We start from the raw sequence: 20,181 nt of genomic DNA, 5'->3' as shown, positions 1-20,181 counted from the left end.
TACTTAAAGTCCATTGATCAGTGTCGGCGTCCAAAAGTTTCCTCCCTTTGCTATCCTCCTCCTTAGAATCATAACCAACCATTTGATTAATCTATTGGTAGCAGTGGCAGCAGAGGTATCTTTTCTAGTCTGAAATGTTATTCCCCAAAAGGGGTGAGTACAACCACTCAGCAGGTAAAGGAATCCCATATTTTACACTCGCATCCCATGCGAGAAAACCTCCGGCATTCAGCCATTCCAGGCCACCGGGCATCCGGCCCCCCACATTCCGGGCATCTCGCATCCCAACTGGCATCACGAGGCATTCCCCTTGGGCAAAGACCTCCGACAGGGCTTCCAGCATTTACACTTTCTGGCCGGGCATCCCGCACCCCAATCCTGGCATCGCGAGGCATTCCCCTCGGGCAAAAACCTCCGACAGGGCTTCCGGAATTACGTACCGACATACCACCAAGCCTCCCCTGGAATTACGTACCGTATACCACCAGGTATCCTGATACTCCCGGGGCATTATCATCCGCCACATCAATTTCCTCATTTAACACTACTCATGTTCATCAATTTCGGTCTTAATTTAGCATGGCATATGATGCAATGGCAACCAAAAATCATGTTCAACATTGAATTCACACATGCATCTCAATGCATACATCAAGACCTCATCACACATACTACATGGTGCAATTATTTATAAAAATAAAATTCATGGAATTTATGCCAATTAAAATAATCCATTTATCATGCCCTTCTTTTTTACATTTATTTAAATTCCAGCTTGTGCCATTTTCAAAAATATTAAATTTAATTATTTATATAATCTCAAAAATCATAAAATTAAGGCAAGTAATAAATAAGAAAATAGGATAATGATTTCATGCAAAATACACGGCCAATGAGAAATCCACACAAATCCATAATTTACACAAAACAGCATGTAATTTTCGGATGAAACCAGAATGCACAGTTTCCGAAGAAATTCGATTAAAATATCCATACGACCTCCAAAAATTACAAAATTCTACCAAGTTATGAACAAGACATTTTCGTACATCTTTCATGAAGTTTTCCAAGTCAGATTCTTTTTAGATTAATTTCTACAGTCTCACGAAGCTTCTGGATCCATCACCGAATCGTCCAGTACATGCTTCTCCGAAATACTGAGTTTTCACCTACCTATTCTTCTTCGTTTCCTCTGAAATTTGGATATGTTCTACATCAAGATGTCCTCTACAAGTTTCATGAGGAGATCTAAGTCAAATAACCAGAGTATAGTCGTCATTTAGGTCCATGAAGTCTCGGGTGTCCTGTAATACATCTCCAGAATTACCGTCTTCAAGATCTAGTCGATTTACTAGGTTATACTTGTTAATTTCACTTAAAATTTGAGTATGTTGTAGTTTAATATGTCCCCTACAACTTTCATGAAGAAATTAAAGATATATTCTTAGCACAAATCAACATGCAACCACAAATTCATCAAGAGGTCAGTGAAATCGTTCCAGATCTGAGGTCTCCGTAGAATGAGAGTTTAGCCCCTTAAATATCCATAATTTTCCACAAAATTTTAGTATTTTTTAGTTTAATATGTTAGCTATAACTTTCATGGAGAAATCAAAGCCAAAATCTAACTCTAAACATGCATGCAAGCTCACACAACATTCTGACTCGAGCGGATTCATGCGAAAACATTCCAGATCTGACATCTCCGTAAGATGAGAGTTTGACCCCTCAAATCTCCATCATTTTCCACCAAATTTAGTATGTTGTAGTTTAAGATGTTAGCTACAACTTTCATGAAGAGATCAAAGCCAAAATCGAACTCTAAACATGCATGCAAGCTCACACAACATTCTGACTCAAACTGTTCAAGCGAAAACAGCAACACCACTCAAGAACAAGCCATCCAAGCTTCGGTTTCTCCCTTCCAATCACTCAAATTTGACACTATACATACACGTAACACACACACATGCAAGAGCAGCAAAGGACCCCAACTTGCCTCTAGACCACACGAACGGCGGCACACCGGCGATGGACGAATGGCGTGCGGGCGGCGACGGCTCCTTCTCCTCCTCTCTCGGCCTCCCTCTCTCTCGCATCTCACTCTCTCTCAGCAACTCTCTCCCTCTCTCGCTCTCTCAAAACCAGCCACTCTCTCTCTCTCTCTCTCTCTCTCTCTCTCTCTCTCTCTCTCTCTCTCTTTGGTTGGATATATATATATATATATATATATATATATATATATATATATATATATATATTGCATGATTCTTGGTTTGCATGGGGGACACTTGTCCCTAAGAAGGAGACAAGTGTCTCCCTTGTTGAAGACACTTGGAGGAAGCCATGCGGCTCCTCCTTCCCCCTCCATGCGCGACAATGGGCCGGGCTTATGGCCCACTTTAGGCCCATCTCACTTAGGCCCTAGGTCCAAACTTAAATGGCCCAATTTTATTTTATTTTATTTTTATAATATATCTTAATCATCATTTAAATAAATATCTAATTGCATAAATAATAAGGCCATTAAACTTATAGTCACAAATCCATAAATTCCAATTTATGATGCACATGGCCAATGATAGAATTTTCTTTCCTATCACATAATTATCCCTTAAAAGCTTGGTCATATATCTTATTGCAAATTATGGATTAAATGGCCATAAAATAACTTGATGGTACTTCCATCACCTATTCATAGACTTTAATGTAACTAGAGGTCGTTAAGAATTTTGGGATGCCACAACTTGGTACTCTTCCTGATAGTTTGGACACCTTGGTTGTGGCATTAAATAACTCAGCTCCTTTTGGTGTGCTTTCTATGAGTATGGTTAAAGAAAGCTTGTTCAATGAAGAAACAAGAAGAAAATGCTTGAATTATGCTTCTACATCGGATGCTCTTGTTATGAAAACAGGGCGAGAAGTCAATCAATAAGGTTTCAAAGAAATGATAACCGAGGCAAGTCAAGAGGAATGTCGAAATCAAGACCGAGGAGGAGTGTCAAGTATTATAATTGCGGCAAAATGGGACATTATGCAAAAGAGTGTTGGTTGCCAAAGAGAGATAGATTCCATGATAGAAATGGAGATCAAAAGAAAGAAGAGAAACAAACTACAACGGCGGTTGCATCCGATGGTGATATTGTGTTCGTATGTGACAACGGATATGTGAATTTTACATGCCAAGACTCTACATGGGTTGTTGATTCCGCAGCCTCCTTTCATGTCACCTCACGGCGTGATTACTTTACTTCTTATCGCGGCGGCGACTTTGGTTGCATTAGGATGGGAAATAGTGATGTTTCCAAGGTTATTGGCATGGGAGATGTTTATTTGGAAACTGACGTCGGATGTAATTTGGTTTTGAAAAATGTGAGACACGTTCCGGATATTCGACTTCACTTGATCTCTACGGGTGCCTTAGATGATGATGGTTATTGTAATTCCTTCTTTGATGGCAAATGGAAGTTGACTAAAGGTTCCATGATAGTAGCAAAAGGTAAGAAGACAGGCTCTCTCTACACCATGCAAGCTGACTTCATTAAAGAAGAGGTAAATGCAGTGGAGGATTTCTCGGTTGATTTATGGCAGATGAGGCTAGGTCATCTTAGCAAGAAAGGACTTGAAACTCTTGCTAGAAAGAACCTTTTACCTTTGAAGGAGAAGAATCTAAAGGAATGCACTCATTGTCTTACAGGTAAGTAACATAGATTCTCATTTCATAGTTCATCTCCACACATGAAATCAAATGTACTTGATTTAGTTCACACTGATGTTTGTTGCATGGATGCTAGAATTCTTGGAGGTGCATTATACTTTGTGAAATTTATTGATGACTGTTCTAGAAAAGTGTGGGCTATTGCTTTGAAATCTAAAGATCAGGTACTTGTGACTTTCAAGCAATTTCATGTCAATGTGGAGAGAGAAACCAGGAAGAAACTGAAATGTGTTCGGGCTGACAACGGCGGTGAATATAGAGGCCCATTTGAACACTATTGCAGGGATTATGGTATCAAGCTTGAGAAGACTATTCCAAAAACACCACAGCATAATGGAGTAGCAGAGAGAATGAACCGGACAATTAATGATTGGATTCGGTGTATGCTTTCTCATGCGAAGTTGCCTAAGTCATTTTGGGGTGAAGCGATGAGAACAGCAATGGACTTGATAAATCTATCTCCATCAGTTCCTCTTAAGGGGAATGTTCCACAAAGAGTTTGGAGTGGCAAAGATGTTTCCTATAGCCATCTAAAAGTGTCCGGTTGTCGGACATTTGTGCATGTTCTAAGAGATGAAAGATCCAACTTGATGACAAGTATAAACGGTGTATCTTCTTAGGTTATGGACATAAAGAGTTTGGCTACAGGTTATGAGATCCAGTTGCAAAGAAAGTCATTAGAAGCCGAGATGTGGTGTTTTGTGAGTATCAAACTATTGAAGACATTGACAAGGTGGAGAGACCAAAGAATACAGCTCAACGTTCAGTTAGTATCAGCCCAAATCCTTCTAATGTTGATAGAAATCATGGGGGAGAAGTGCATGGAAGTCATGAAGATGGTGAGTCCTCACATAATGTTGATTCTTCAGCTAATACAGGCGAAATAGCTGAGCAAGAGCAATCTATCCTACCTCAAGTTAGAAGATCTGAAAGAGAGCGTAGGCCTTCTCAAAAATATTTACCGCATGAGTATGTGTTACTCACGATGCGGGGGCCGAAAACTTATGAAGAGGCTATATCATGTGAACGAAAGAATGAGTGGCATGAAGCCATGCAAGAGGAGCTTAAATCCTTGCATGAGAACCACACATTTGAATTGGTGAAGTTGCCTCAGGGTAAGAGAACACTCATAAATAAGTGGGTGTACAAGTTGAAGACGGAAGAAAATAGTTTACAACCACGATACAAAGCTAAACTTGTTGTAAAAGGTTTTCGTCAAAAAAATGGCATAGACTTTGAAGAGATTTTTTTCACCAGTTGTAAAGATGTCTTCTATTCGTGTTGTTCTTGGGTTGGCCGCCAATTTGAATTTAGAAATTGAACAACTTAATATAAAGACGGCCTTTCTTCATGGAGACCTAGAATAAGAGATATATATGAAGCAACCGGAGGACTTTGAAGTTAAAGGCAAGGAGCACCTTGTATGTAGATTGAGGAAAAGCTTATATGGTCTCAAGCAAGCACCAAGGCAATGGTATATGAAGTTTGAATCATTCATGGAAGAACAAGGATACGGTAAGACAAACTCCAATTCTTGTGTCTTTATGAAAAGATTTTCAGATAATGATCTTCTTATTCTTCTACTTTATGTGGATGATATGTTGATTGTTGGGCATGATGCCAAGAAAATCAAGAGCTTGAAATATGAGTTGAGTAAAGTTTTTGCAATGAAAGACCTAGGCCCGGCTAAGCAAATCTTAGGCATGAGAATTACTCGTGATAGGAAGAATAAGAAATTGTGGTTATCTCAAGAGAAGTATATTGAAAATGTGCTTGAAAGATTCAACATGAGCACATGTTAACCGGTGAGTACTCCACTTGCAGGCCATTTCAAGTTGAGTAGTAATGAGTGTCCTTCAAGTGAGAAAGAGAAAGTTGAGATGATGAAAATTCCTTATGCATCGGCCGTGGGTAGTTTGATGTACGCCATGGTTTGTACAAAACCGGATATTGCTCATGCAGTTGGTGTTGTGAGTAGATTTCTCTCTAATCCAAGTAAGGAGCATTGGACCGCTGTTAAATGGATTTTGAGATATTTTAGAGGCACTTCTACACTTTGCTTGTGCTATGGAATGCAAAGCCTGAGTTGAGTGGCTTCTCGGATGTGGACTATGCCGGTGATATTGATTCCCGAAAATCCACATCAAGTTTTATAATAATCTTTGCAGGGGGAGCTATTTCATGGCAATCGAGATTGCAAAAATGTACTGCTTTGTCTACAACTGAAGCGGAGTATATTGCTATTACCGGAAGAGGTCAAGAACTTTTGTGGATGCAAAAATTCCTACAAGAGTTGGGCTTGAAGCAAGAGAAGTTTGTTCTATATTGCAATAGCATGAGTGCCATTCATCTTAGCAAGAATCCGGTGTTTCATTCAAGATCGAAGCATGTTGATGTGAAGTATCATTGGATCCGAGAAAAGCTAGAAGAGAAGCTCTTCCTACTTGAGAAAGTTCATATCGACAATAATAAGTCCGACATGATGACCAAAGCCTTGCCCGTGATGAAGCTTGACACTTGTAGAAGAAAAGCGGGCATGACGAACCTTCCCACATGAGGTGGAGGGGGAGATTTGTTGGCTGGGTCCACCTTCATGTGGGGCCCAGCCAGCATTAAATAAAAAAAAGAACAAAAAGGAAGTGGAGTGTCGTGTGTGAAGTTGGGGCGTCCGAAAAGAGGAGGAGAGAGAAACAAAAAAAAAACGGCAAGGGAGAAGAGAGAAGAAAGGAAGAGGGTTGCAACTTTGCGGCTTTGATTCGAAGGTCAAATATTGACAGAATCGGCTCAAATTTCAGTATGTTGTTCGTGAGACCGAGGGCTACGAGTTGATGGTTTTTGTTCGTCGAGAACCGTCTTCGAATTCTCCAATTGCGGTTAAGGTTTTCTTACTCCAAACTTGTTTATCTACCTATGTGGTGAGAAGAAGATGATTGTAATATTGATGTTGATCCTCTAGTGTGTGACTAGAGAAGAATACTTTGTGTATCCTATTATTCTTGGTGATTAGTAGATGTTTTTGGGCGGTCTGTGATTTTTCCCGCATCGGGTTTTCCATGTTAAATCTTTGGTGTCGTTATTTGCTTTGTCTACTTATCATTTCGGCATTATAGTTGCATTTTGTGAGGCTATACATTGCTAGTTATTGCTGGGGATTGAGAGATTTTAAGTTGATTTAGTATCGGGGTAGAAATTGATCTTGGATTGTGTTTGGCCGTGGTGAATTGTGTCCCCGGGTTCTCCCCAACAAAGAGTTACGTCTCTTGGAGGAGACGTATTTAAGAGAGAAAAGAAAAGAGAGGAACATACCTTTTCAAGTGAACGTACGTCAATCTCTCTCTCTCCCTCAAAAAAGAAGAAAACGGAAAAGAACGCTCTGTTTTTCTCCCTCTAATAGCAACAGCACGCTCCTTGGTAGACCGGGATCAGATTCTTCCTCGAACTTCAACGTTGGTGTTTAATCTGTGGACAATAAAATATGCTCGATTCTGCGGTGTGTCTTTGATCGGTGATACATGTTCTTACTTGGCTCGTCTTCCGCATTCGTTTTAGGGGTTCGATTTAGTGTCAAATCCGTTTTAGAGAATCCAATATTCCCAACAGAATGCCATCTTGAGGTTTGAACGACCTAAATTTATTGTCCCCTTCTTCAAAACAAGGATGCAACCTCATTATTTACCCTCTAGACGATGAAGATCAATCGTATTTGTACGTATCCTTGACCGGAGTAGAGAGATTCTTGATAATACACCTAATAATAATGACAATGGTAATTCCATAATTGCCCATCAAGTACAAGCAGTCAAATGAAGAACTCAAAGCACAGAGTCGATGCCCTGGACAAAGAGAAGATAATGCATAGTTACACAATGGTGGAAGGAGGTGAATTCGCTGACAAGATCGAGACGATCTCTTATGAAATCAAGATGGAGGCATCTCTTGATGGGGGCTGTAAGGGCATGAACGTTAGCAAGTACCACCCAAAACCAGGGGTTTTTGATCAATGAGGAGGAGATCAAAGCCGGGAAAGAGAAGGCCACGGCTGTCTTCAAGGCCGCAGAGGCTTTATCTCTTGGCCAACCTCGAGGGCTACGCCTAAAAGCTTTTAATTGTATTATTGTCTCTGTTTGAACCAAATTTTGCATCTCTCTTTGGGGATGAATTTAAGTTCTGCTTATTGTAATGTGGTCCTCTATATGTGAAAACCCTTGATTGAAAGTGCTAATGGTTTTGCTATTACAATAAGGTTTCTCCAATTCTACTATACGTGATAGTACTTTGGCCATTTAAAAATGCCACGGAGCACAATTAAGGTATAATGATGTTGCGGCGATGCATATATCAAATATACCTTGCAAATTAATAAATGAGAATATTTTCACGCTTTTGACGAAATTTGGATGTACTTCGCATAGGGTAGCATTTTTCCTTCAATTTGCTCCTTCAATTGATCGCATTCAATGATTCAAGACATTAAATTTTAGAGAATTCCATCTATCTAAAATTGATGTGTGATGTATATTGTTTTGATTCAAAAGAAAGTTTATTTGGATTTGGCCTTTCTTTGCAATGTAATTTTAACCCAAATAGCTCTATCACTAGAATAGAGGATAAGATATTTATAATATTTCTGTATAAACATGAAAAGAGTTTCTCTGATTGAGTATATAAGCACTATCATTAATGATCGTGGTCAACTATGCTAAATCTACAACAATTTTAGCTTGTGATAGATATGATCGACGCCATCCATTCTTTCTTTCCTTTCCTTTCTTTCCAGTTATAGCAATATATGAAACTTATGAAGCCAACTGTTCATTATCAAATTGGAGCCAGCTTTTTAATGGGAAATCAATGAAGCACAAAACACCTTCTTTAGCATCCTCTTGGTCGAAAATGACAAAGCCTCGACAGCGACACGCATGCAAACACTTGGATTATTTGTGGTCGGATACATTGATTGACCCAATATAATAAATCACAGCAACATCAAAAGGCATAAGAGAATATCCTTGAGAACACATGACAAAGTGGCCAATCAATCATAAATTGAGCCGAGACCTCTTAGTTCTTTTTTAACTTCAGCATTAAATTGGATATTTGTAAAGTTATACGATAGCCCTTCATTTTTTCAGCCTTAGGAACCGGCTGATCCATCTTAGAAAGCTTATTTGTCGATGCAAGTGGGGTTGATGAGTGCATTCTCTTTGTTTGCCAGGCCCTTCCATTCGATAATTAAGGTACATCAGCGAGGTTAAGATTTAGCATGCGGGACACGAAGTTGCCATGGTAGGACGAGGAAGTAATCTTTAAGAATCCTCTCGGATTAAGTGGACTTCTCGAAAAATTTGTGCACTTTAAGACGAAGAGATGCAACACGAATCGAATGCCGGCGAGTTTTTTTTTTTTATTCACTAAACCATGCCCGCTTTGAGAATGACGCCCTATCCTGAGCAACTCGGGCATTTTTAATTTTCCTTCGAATCACGACGAAGAAAGACATCTTTGGGGCTTTGGAGCCAATAGAAAATACCCCGATTCAACGAGGACTTCGTCCTCTCAGACCTATAAATGGTGCCCTCCCTTGCCATTCTTTTCACACCAAGCCCAACCAAAGTTGATTTCATCGTTCCTGTAATTTCACTAGCGAGTCCTTAGAGATCGATCATGGGTGTGTTCACGTTCAGTGATGAGTTCACTTCCCCCATTCCTGCAGCGAGATTGTTTAAGGCCTTGATTGTGGACTCTCAGAACCTCATCCCCAAGCTCATGCCTCAAGTTATCAAGAGCATTGACGTCGTCCAAGGCGATGGAGGAGCTGGAAGCATCAGGCAAATCAATTTCGCTGAAGGTGAATCTTTCTCGAGGGTTTTCAAGTATTGATGCTGCCAATCTTGCGTAATGGAATTGCAAGTTTTCATTTAAAAAAAAAAAAAGCGATAAGATGACCCATCAAAAAGAAAAACATGGCGATCGTTAAAATGTTGATTAGAGAAATTTTCCTAGAGATGTTATATGTCTTCTGTGATTAATTCAAATCTAAGTAGTACGTTTGTCCCATTTCATATGTAGGTAGCCAACTCAGCTGCATGAAGAACCGAGTAGACGAGCTGAATGAAGAGACATTCACATATAAGTATGCACTGATCGAAGGTGGTCCATTGATGGAGAAGTTTGAATCTATTGCTTACGAAGTTAAGTTTGAACCCACGCCGGACGGCGGGAGCAAGAACAAGATGACCAGCACCTACTGTACCAGGGGTGATTTTGAGCTCAGAGAAGAAGAAGTCAAAGCCGGCAAAGAGAGAGCCTTAGGAATGTACAAAGCCGTCGAAGCATACCTCATCCAAAATCCCGATGCTTATGTTTGATTCCGTAAGTTCCTTCTCTCAAATAAATTTGGAAGTACCCTCGGTACTTTGTTTCTTCTATAGTAAGTGTTTGGCTTGTCTTTTGGTGATGGACATGATCGTCCTTTTGAGTGTGGATGGCAATAAGTATGCATACTTTGTACCTCTTTCAAAGCGGTGGATCATTAGTGATTCATCCTGCGAAAGCATTCCAGCATTTTCCTGAATACCACTTCACTTTCCCAATAATCTCATAAGAAATCTCATCTAACTTTTTCTCGCGACATGCTTGTTTTGCTATTTGCTTTTAAAGATTCTCCAATGTCTAAACCGTAGATGAGCAAACCACGAAGTTCGCCATAGATGTGTGAGACACTATTTTCCCCTATGTCATATTGTATATTGCTATGAGATTGCATTTGACAGATGATCAAATCACGAAAATCTTCCTTGCCGTGCCTAAGAAGGTGTGGACTCTTAAATGTTATGAGTGCAGATATGGTAGTGACAAAAATAAATTCACTTATATGATATATGTTTTTATTCTTAGATTTCTGAAGTATAAAAAGAAAACCTAAGGTTTTTACGCCCCCATGTTTATAGAGAGAGGAAAAATTCTCACTTTGTTTGGCCATTTTTCCTTGGATTGATTCATTTTGCATAATGTTTCATAAATCAGATAACATGACGCACAAAACATGGCCGACCGGTATGATTACCAATATGTCTATAAAGTCAAAATATGTCGCCATCAAATTTGAAAAATAAAATTAATGGCGATATTCTTTTTTGTCTGTACATACGGAACCAATAGAGAAAATAAGAGAATTTGATGTTGATTTATATGCGAACTAGCATATGTGCACTATGTATGGGAGAGATCGACAGTCAAAAAATAAAGTAAAATCAATTTATTCTGTAATGCATGTGTGTACTTGTTTGTAGGGGTTCGTGTGCATGCTATACATATACGTTATGCTTAGGGTACATATGATACAATAGCATCCAGAGTCCACTTGCTGAATATATCTGATTCCATTGGCTTAACTATTCAAGTTTGGTTTAACACATAATCTTATACTACCTCTATAGTTAGATCCGATGCGTAGCGTATATTAGAAATTTATATTTGTGGTCTTCTTATCTGTTGATAACATTTCATGTTATGTGACTGAAATCTCCCAGAGTTTCATTCTATCAAATCAAATTCTCCTTTCTGGAATGCATAAACAGATGATCCAAAGAAGACACAGCACCTTCTGGAACTTGAAGGGGCTAAGGAGAGACTACATATCTTCAAAGGAGAATGGCAGGAAGAAGGGTCTTTTGACTCAATAGTTGATGGGTGCGAAGCTGTCTTTCATACAGCATCACCGGTTTTTTTCTCAGTTTCGAACCCTGAAGTATCTGCATATTGCAGTTTTACATCGTGATTTCATGTATTTGTTAAGTGTATAGCATCGCATTTTTCGAATTCTAGTTCCTTTTCCCTTGTCATCTGGTGCAGTTTATCAGATAGGAAAGCATTAGGCCAAATACAAGAAGTTCATCACGAAGCAAGGCTGTCCACAACAAGGGAAGATCGTCCACAGCTGCAGCACCTGCCACGAGTTGATCAGTTGAAATCTCCTGGACGAACAATTTTTCTCCGTATTTAATGCTCTCAGCAAGAGCATGTAAAGTGCCTTAGTGGCAGCAGGTCATGACTATAACAAAACATTTTCTTACTGGTGTACGATACAAGCAAAAACTGATATATGTGAATGATGTCCCTGCAGTACAGGAGTTCGAAGCTTACCTTTAGAGCAAACATCCCAAACAAAGAAGAGCCCTTGAGAGCACGATCAACAGAAGTTGGTACATCAGGAGATACATACTGATAAATAATCCATACAAGCCCATACCAAATATCAGCATGACAGTTCCAGCTAGATAAACATCTGTATCAGACATATGTATTATTGGCATCAGCTTGACATGGGAGGAAAAGATATATGGAAGAGATGGGAAGAATAATCAGTTCAAGAAATAGAACACACGCTTTACAGGGATGACACAAGAGTACAATGTCAGTATTTGAAACTTCATTTTTTAAAACATTGCAGCATGATTGTGGGAACCAGTTTTTTTCAGACTCTACTTGCTCGATGGAACTCGATGTACAAGGCCGTGATGATTGGAACACGGTACCAAAGATAAATTGCTAATATCAAATTTAGTAGCTTTTATTCCTACTGAGGATACATTTATTATGGAGTAAAGCAGCTAAACGGAATTAGACATACAAAGAGATGAAACATAGAATTACATAAAACAACTTTTTTCTACTGACAAGTACAGCTCTTCAGCTTGATGACCAAACCAGATTATGGAACATATTGAAATGTAGACTCCAAGCATGGACCTGAAGGTTGAGGACCTAAAAAAGTTAGAGAATTATAAGAGGACTTAGATGAATTATTTCTGCCATGTCAATGGCTAACTCAAAGGAATGATATGGAGTACTTAAAGTATACAAAAATTTGATACAAGATTAAGCAAAATGGAATAAAAGGATTTCATATAGCCAAGCCCACCGTGTGGAATAAAGCTTAGTTACAGTACTTGTTGTAATGGCTCACTTAAAGGAAGCTAACCATCATGCAGCCTCTCCTCTCATAGAGATACAGTGCATGGGAATTAACTACTTAATATCCTCAGAAACTAAGTTAATCAAGATCAACTACCCTATGTTATACATCATTTCTGCTGTCGAGATGAATGTGTGGAAAATATCAGTGATAGAAATGCTAAAAGTTCAATGAGCTCCCTTGTTCTAAATGATGCTTGTCCAATGCAGGAGATAATCCCAGGGCAAAGTATCTATCAGGCCCTTACCAATGGCTTCAACCAGTTGAAGAACCATCTGTCCAGTGTGAATTCCTTTCACGCAGCTTGTCTAGTACACTTTATACACATCAACAATGTAAACACTACCCTAAACAGATCAGAAGCAGTCATATTCTGCACCACATCGAGGAGAACAGTATCTTGGTTTGAAAAAAAAAAGGGATCTCAGCTAGGAAAGGATCAAAACCTGTCCTCTGGGTTAAGACAGTAAGATTGTGTAGAAAGGGGTTTGAAAAGGCCTCTATTTAATCAGCAAAACACGAGTTAGTAAGTAAATCAAATAAATCTATGTCAGAAGAGGGTATGTAATGGATTTTATTTAGATACACAGTGCTAACTGTTAAGCACCAAATTAATTTGTTCCAAATTCCCAGAAATAACAATAGAAATTGCGTAGCATATAGCATCTTCTAGTGTTATGTATTACATGAGGAAGCATGATGAGCTGCCAGTCGCTATATATCTGTCAGTCAAGAACTCGGTTAATCCTTGGAATACAGAAAGCACGAGCAACTCAGCAACATCTAGAAATGCATCATTCCCTTCACCCCTTTTACTGGGTTGGCGGATCAAGTTCTTCCATTAAGTATCTATAGTTCGCAGCCTCAGTGATATTCATTTCAGCATACTTTGAAAACTATTGCTGAAAACGCGTAGTAGGATTTAATAATTCGTGATTTTAAGGTTCAAAACATTTAACCAACATGGGCATTAAAAGTAGCAGGAGGGCTTACATTTAGGAAGCACAAAACCGAACCAGCCAATGAACCTCCAATAGCCAAAAGAGCCGAAAAGCGGAAGTCAAAGATCACCTGCTCAGCAATGGAGGACTACTCTTTGAACATACATGCACTAATAAAGGCAATCAATACGAAAGAATACACTGGTCAAGAAATCAGAATTAAAGAGCCACATCCATTAAAGCTTTACAATCAAGCACAGCTCATTACAAGTCCACTGCAATAGCTATTGCAGTTGATGATACAACCTTTAATTCATCAGGACCCTCCAGCAATTAGGCATATATACTCAGTATGCAAAACAGGATCTCAAACATTCAAAACCACCAAACCCAAATCATTGAAGCTCTTTCTAACTCTCTAGCTGAGCAATAAACAAACTTCCCACGGCTAAGGATCATCAATTGATCGAAGAAGTGCAATCTCCCTCGGCACCACAGGGCCAGGTCTGAAATCCTTCAATGGGCGATGAAGTTCCTCTCCGATAAGGACTTCTATCATTTCATCGCCCGTTTTTCGTTTGGTACTCTTTGCCACCTTATTTGGAAGTACAGGAACGACATCCTTTTTAGAGACCATATTTTGGCAGTTCCGATCATTAAAAATCATCTCATTAAAATTGTTAAGAATAAGGCCTTAACATTCAGAAATGTCGATGACAATCCGAGGAACAGAAGACTTCAAAGTAACTGGGGTTGGGGTAGATCTTTGCATCTTGTTTTCCACCCTTGCGGATCCGTAGTCTTCCTTGGAGTGGAACGGAGACTGCTTTTGGAAGGCTCGTGGCCCCTAACTTCTTGGTCGTGGATGTGTGCTGTTTGGGTATCACGGTGATTCATGCCGAGGGTTCTTTCGTAGTTCCGTTTGTTGTTTTGGGTAGTGCTAGTTTGCCTGCCTTTTCTTTGTTCGCTGCTCTCTTGTTCAGCAGCTTCCACTGATTATGACTTGTTATCTTGTTGAGTGCAAATTGTGACACAGTATCTTGCGTAAATTGTTGGTTCAAAGCTGAAATGAATTATTACCTCACACAAAAAAAAAAAAAAAAAAAACAATTGATCGAAGAAAGAGCAAACAATGGAGTGAACGGACAAGCTAAAGAACCGGGTCGGTTCGGCTCACATTTTCGATGTTCGACTCAGCGGCCTGAACGAAACGGACGAGGGGACTGCTGTTGGGACCAGCGGGTGCGTACTTGAAGCTCTTGTCCGGCGCTCTGGCGGAAGACAGGACGGTCCCGATCGAATTCGTGGCCGTCGACGGCGTGCTGGAGGCGACGGGATGGAGAAGGCCACGTCGTTTCCATGGCGGTCGGCCATGAGTTTGCAGTCGTTCGGACAGAGACACGGGCGATACAGAGCCGAGGAGAAGAGAGCCATCGGACACAGACGCACGATCAGACACAGAAACAGAGATATAATTTTCAGTCATTGTGGCGGGTAACCGTTAATTTATCAACGGTCGAGATTGCATCCGGACGCACTGCGCTTTTCACCGGCCAAAGGTGCAAGTACAACTACAGATATTTCTCATCCGGCCGTTAATAAGTTTACTGCTCCCAGTATGAACTTACATATAAATTGCTTGGAATTGTAAAGAAATGTTTGATACTTTTCTGAATCTATATCAAAAGTTAGTAAATAACTAAAATTAGTTGGTATCTAATGGGATCAAGTCGGCAAGTCGATCATATTAAGATTGGTAACTTTTGAATAAAAGTCTCTGACTTTAAAGTTTTGGTAAGTCATAATTGAACAAAAGTTACTAATGTCATTAAAGCATTTGGTGATCTTAAAAGTATAAAAAAAAAAATGCCAGTAAATGATTGGAATTGGAATCTTAATGTGATGGATGTCAATGCACCAATCAAATCAAAGTCAATAATTTCTTGTATAGGTTAGTGAGTTCCATTGGGTTGATCAGCTATAGATAAATATTTGTAGATAATTAAAATATGCGAGAATTTATCTTGTAAGAATGAATGTCAGATACTTGTCAAAATTTGTTAGTTACTGATGCGTGACTTGGTAACCAAATAGACACTTTTTGTTGATATTTGACATATGCAATTCTATAGATAGATACAGATAATATAGTAATACAGCACATGGTCGTGTTCATTATTTCTTGGCATGTCCCTAAACGTGGATGCTGGACCAAATCAAGGGTTCGAGTCTTCTAGAATAAGGATCGAAAACCATTTACCTTCAACCTTGTCGCCTATTTCTTCGAAGCTTTGCCCTCCTGTTTCCAATCGGCAACCACCTTTCGGCAATTCTATAAGATCAAAGTATGCCTCCGCCCAAGAACTTTTGATGTGCAAGACAATGGTTGGAACTAAGATACCAACAGCATATCCAAGGCCAACGCTCAAGTAAAACCATTGATCGATGAACTCATCATCACTGCCACCATCCTCGGTTGTCCCTGGTTTGTCAGGTTCGTTGGCTGGACAAGTGACATTAAGGGGAGCACCGCAAAGTTGCGGGTTTCCATAGAATGAGGAAGGGTTGAATGTCGTCATCTGTTGTGTGTAAGGAATCTTGCCCGAGAAATTATTATTGGATAAGTTCAAATAACTCAAAAATGACAGTGACAGCATGCTTTGGGGGATTGCATGAGAAAACCTGTTGCTTGAAAGATCAAGGGATGCCAATTGGCCCATGCTCGAAATGCTTTCAGGGATTTCACCACCAATGCCATTCCTTGATAAGTTCAAAATGAGCAATCCAGCAAGTTTAGTAATTTCTTCTGGAAATTCTCCATCTAAATTATTCCCGGAGATGTCTATGCTAGTGACAAGGGAAAGAGTCTTGGTGTATAGTTGGGGCTGGCTTTTTGTAGTCACTAGGAAGTTCTCTTCATAATACACACCTCTGAACTTCCCATAGAATAGGTACTCGTTTCTTTCTCGCCCTTCCACCATTGCTTTAAGATCTCCAAAGCTTGAAGGAATGTTACCTGTCAAATTGTTTTCTGCGAGATCCAGTACTTGCAATGAGCTCAAACTTGAGAGCTCATGAGGAATTTCTCCAGAAAATGCATTGGACCTCAAACTTAAAATTCTTAACTTGATGAAACCCTCCGCCATCCAGCTAGGTATGGTGCCATTCAATTGGTTGTTGCCAATATCTAGTGTTTCTAAGCTCGACAGATTCTTGAATGAAGATGGAAGGTCTCCTGAAAGCTTATTGTTGCTCAGGTGTAGAGACCGAAGCTGTTGTAATTGGCCCAAAGACGCGGGTATCAACCCAGATAAAGAATTGTTTTGCAGGTCGAGTACCTCTAGTGTTGAGCAGTTCCCTATGCTTGGAGGAATGCTTCCACTCAAATTGTTGTTTGCTAAGTCGATGACCTCAATGCATTGCATATTCTCTAAAAATTCTGGGAGCCCACCTGTTATTCTGTTAGATGAAAGGGAGAGGAAGAACAAAATTGACATGTATTTGCCTAGATTTTGCGGAATGCCACCTGAAAATTGGTTATTAGAGAGGTCTAACGAATTAATCTCAAAAGTGGGAAGGGGTAAGGGTCCCTGAAAAAGGTTAGAGCTGAGGTCAACTTCTGCATAACGAGGTACTGGCAATGGATTAGGTAATTGGCCTTGCAACCGATTTAGAGACATGTTTAGGAGAGAAAGATTGGAAGAAATGTCCCAAAACCAGCTTGGCACAGGCCCCGAAATGCTGGCATTTGAAAAACCAAGATGCTTGATCCTATTTTGATGTCTAAGCCAGGCAGGGAAAGACGGACCAATCTGGCACGATCCCATGCCAAGTTCCCAGACTTGGAACGGAGGCATCCAATCGGCACTGACATTTAAAGTGAAAGAGTTGGATGAGAGATCTAAGGTCTCGATCTTGCGTAGATTTGCAAAATGGTCTTCCGATAGTATACCCGACAAATGATTGTAAGACGCGTCTAAATAGTCCAACTTGGAAAGCTGTCCCAGATCAACGGGAAGAGTCCAATTTAATCGGTTCCTACCAAGGCCCAGATTGGTGAGGTTCTCCAGAGTCCCAAGAGGAGGAATCGGCCCTTCAAGAAAATTATGGTCAAGGGTAAGTTTCTCGAGGTTTTTAAGTTGGCCCACCCAACTTGGCAGATAACCCCTTAGCCGATTGTTGCTCAGTCTCAAGTACCTCAAATTAGGCAGAGGACTCAGGGAATCACAAGTTTCAGATCCCCCCTGCAAAATTTCCGGCAAAGTACCTGTCAAGTTATTGTCGGATAAATCAAAATTAACTAAACTGCAAAGTGAACCAATTGAGCTCGGTATTCCTCCCTTGACAAGATTCTCAGAAAGGTCAAAATCACTGAGAGTGGTCATTTTCCCGATGGAAGTGGGAAGTCTTCCATGTATTTTGTTACCAGCCAAATACATAACTTCTATCCTTTTCCACGATCCTTGGAACAATTGAGTGCAACTGACTGAGAGATTATTGTTACCAGATAAAATTAGTATTTGCAAACGTGGCAGCTCGCCTAGACCAAGAGGGATCCTTCCATATAGACCACTGTAACTCATGTCAACGCCAACGAGGCTGCTTGCATTCACAAGCCATTGAGGGAACTCTGAATCGAATCTGTTGGATTTAAGGTCCAGAACAACGAGTGAAGTGAAGTTCACCAAACCAGGTGATGATATCGAACCAGATAGGCGACAATCGGACAGATGCAACCCAGACAACGACGGAATCTGGTTTAGCACATTGATCCACGTGGAACCGACCATTGAGAGGTCCACTTTATCAAGCGCAAGATATTTTAGAGAACCAAGACCAGAAATCCACCCAAGATTATTAGTACTTAAGCCAGAAAAGTCAGAAGAAAGATCAAGATACTGCAAGTTTGACAAATTTCCTAGATTTGGAGGAATTGCACATTCAAACCCGGCTTTTGACAAGTTTAGGTACTGCAGGTTCTCCAAAGAGCCAAGAAATTCAGGAATTGGAATGCCATAAAAGTGATTCGAACTCAAGTCCAAGAATCTCAAAGACTTGAGTCGCACTAATGAAGGTCTAATTTCTCCACTCAGCCAATAACCACACGTACCAGAGTCGCCGTGAAGATCAATGCTTATTACCCCTCCGGTCCTCTCATCGCAGCCTATTCCTCGCCACTGGCAGCAATTGCTTCTTTGCCACGAGGACAGGCGATTATCGAGATCATGAAGGCCATTTTTGAAGTCAATTAGAGCTTCCCTATCAGACTCTGAGCAATTCCCGGCAGGGGTGTTGCCATCACAAGGCGATAGCCATGCTAAAATGGAGATAGAGACTAGTATGATGCAAAGGGATGAATCTCTCGCCATCTTGATTAGAAGATGTAAAATTGAGAGTAGCAGTACAAGGACCGATATCCTGGGATTAGTTTTTTAAGTATTGCTTGACAAGTCAAGCGGGATTAGCGGGGGATCGACGGGATAATCACGAGATGTCCAAAGAAAGTTAAAGAGATGTGGACTGGCTAAGTCTCTGTGAGTAAAATATTCTGGCATGGAGTGTAAAAATGTTCAGTGACTTGGAAAAACTAAAGCTTAATACCCTGAGAAACCCGAAACTGATACACTTACGATAAAATTATCCTAAATTAATTTTTTGATTATGAAAAATCCCAAATTGGTACGTTTATAACAAATTTACCCCAAATGACACAAAAAAACCCTAAACTAGTATACCTATGATAAATTTATCCCTAACTAATTTTTTCAACCACCAAAAACCCCAAAACTAGTACAATTTTAACAAATATACCCTTCGTAAAATTGAATTAACACCATAAAAACCACAAAAATGATACAATTGTGATAAACAGAAAGTAAATCCCAAATTGGTACACTAATTAACTGTTACGTATCATCCAATTCAGTAATTTGATAGTAAAATTTAATGAAAACTAATAGTGAGTAAATTTGTCACAAGTATACCGGTTTGAATCTCTCGCCATCTTGATCAGAAGATGTAAAATTGTAGGCAGCCGTACAAGGACTAGTATCCTAGGACTAGTTTGTTTCAAGTATTGCGTGACAAGTCAAGCGGGATCAGCGGGGGATCAGCGTGATAATCACGAGATGTCCAAAGAAAGTTAAAGAGATGTCGACTGGCTAAGTCTTTGTGAGTAAAATATTCTGGCGTGGAGTGTAAAAAGGTTCAATGACTTGGAAAAACTAAAGCTTAATACCCCGAGAAACCCGAAACTGATACACTTACAATAAAATTATCCTAAATTAATTTTTTGATTACGACAAATCCCAAACTGGTATGTTTATAACAAATTTACCTCAAATGACACAAAAAACCCTAAACTAGCATACTTATGATAAATTTATCCATAACTAATTTTTTCAACCACCAAAAACCCCCAAACTAGTATAATTTTAACAAATATATCCTTCGTAAAATTGAATTAACACCATAAAAACCACAAAAATGATACAATTGTGATAAACATAAAGTAAAACCCAAATTGGTACACTAATTAACTGTTA

The 20,181-nt window shown here is 39.7% G+C and overlaps 2 protein-coding genes and 1 long non-coding RNA gene across 3 annotated transcripts; 1 reads left to right on the top strand and 2 right to left on the bottom strand.

Moving 5' to 3' along the window:
- The first annotated feature begins 9,382 nt into the window (after window positions 1-9,382).
- Window positions 9,383-10,086, top strand: LOC104417458 (major allergen Pru ar 1). Its single transcript, XM_010028733.2, has 2 exons — window positions 9,383-9,566; window positions 9,788-10,086. The coding sequence occupies exons 1-2, from the start codon at window positions 9,383-9,385 to the stop codon at window positions 10,084-10,086; spliced, it is 483 nt and encodes a 160-aa protein (XP_010027035.2).
- A 1,484-nt stretch (window positions 10,087-11,570) lies between these two features.
- Window positions 11,571-14,084, bottom strand: LOC104441050. The gene is made up of 3 exons (XR_005550681.1): window positions 13,689-14,084; window positions 12,943-13,042; window positions 11,571-12,005 (listed from the first exon to the last, which is right to left on the bottom strand). It is a non-coding gene; the product is annotated as an uncharacterized LOC104441050 (long non-coding RNA).
- Window positions 14,085-15,852: 1,768 nt separating this feature from the next.
- LOC104442654 (receptor-like protein EIX2) lies at window positions 15,853-19,005 on the bottom strand. The gene has a single exon (XM_010056056.2). The coding sequence runs from the start codon at window positions 19,003-19,005 to the stop codon at window positions 15,853-15,855; it is 3,153 nt and encodes a 1,050-aa protein (XP_010054358.2).
- Window positions 19,006-20,181: the final 1,176 nt, after the last annotated feature.

Source organism: Eucalyptus grandis, chromosome 4, assembly GCF_016545825.1.
Source record: "Eucalyptus grandis isolate ANBG69807.140 chromosome 4, ASM1654582v1, whole genome shotgun sequence".
In the NCBI taxonomy this organism is placed as follows: domain Eukaryota; kingdom Viridiplantae; phylum Streptophyta; class Magnoliopsida; order Myrtales; family Myrtaceae; genus Eucalyptus; species Eucalyptus grandis.
Note: the sequence above shows the minus strand (reverse complement) of the source record. Positions and strands in the feature narration are given on the sequence as shown.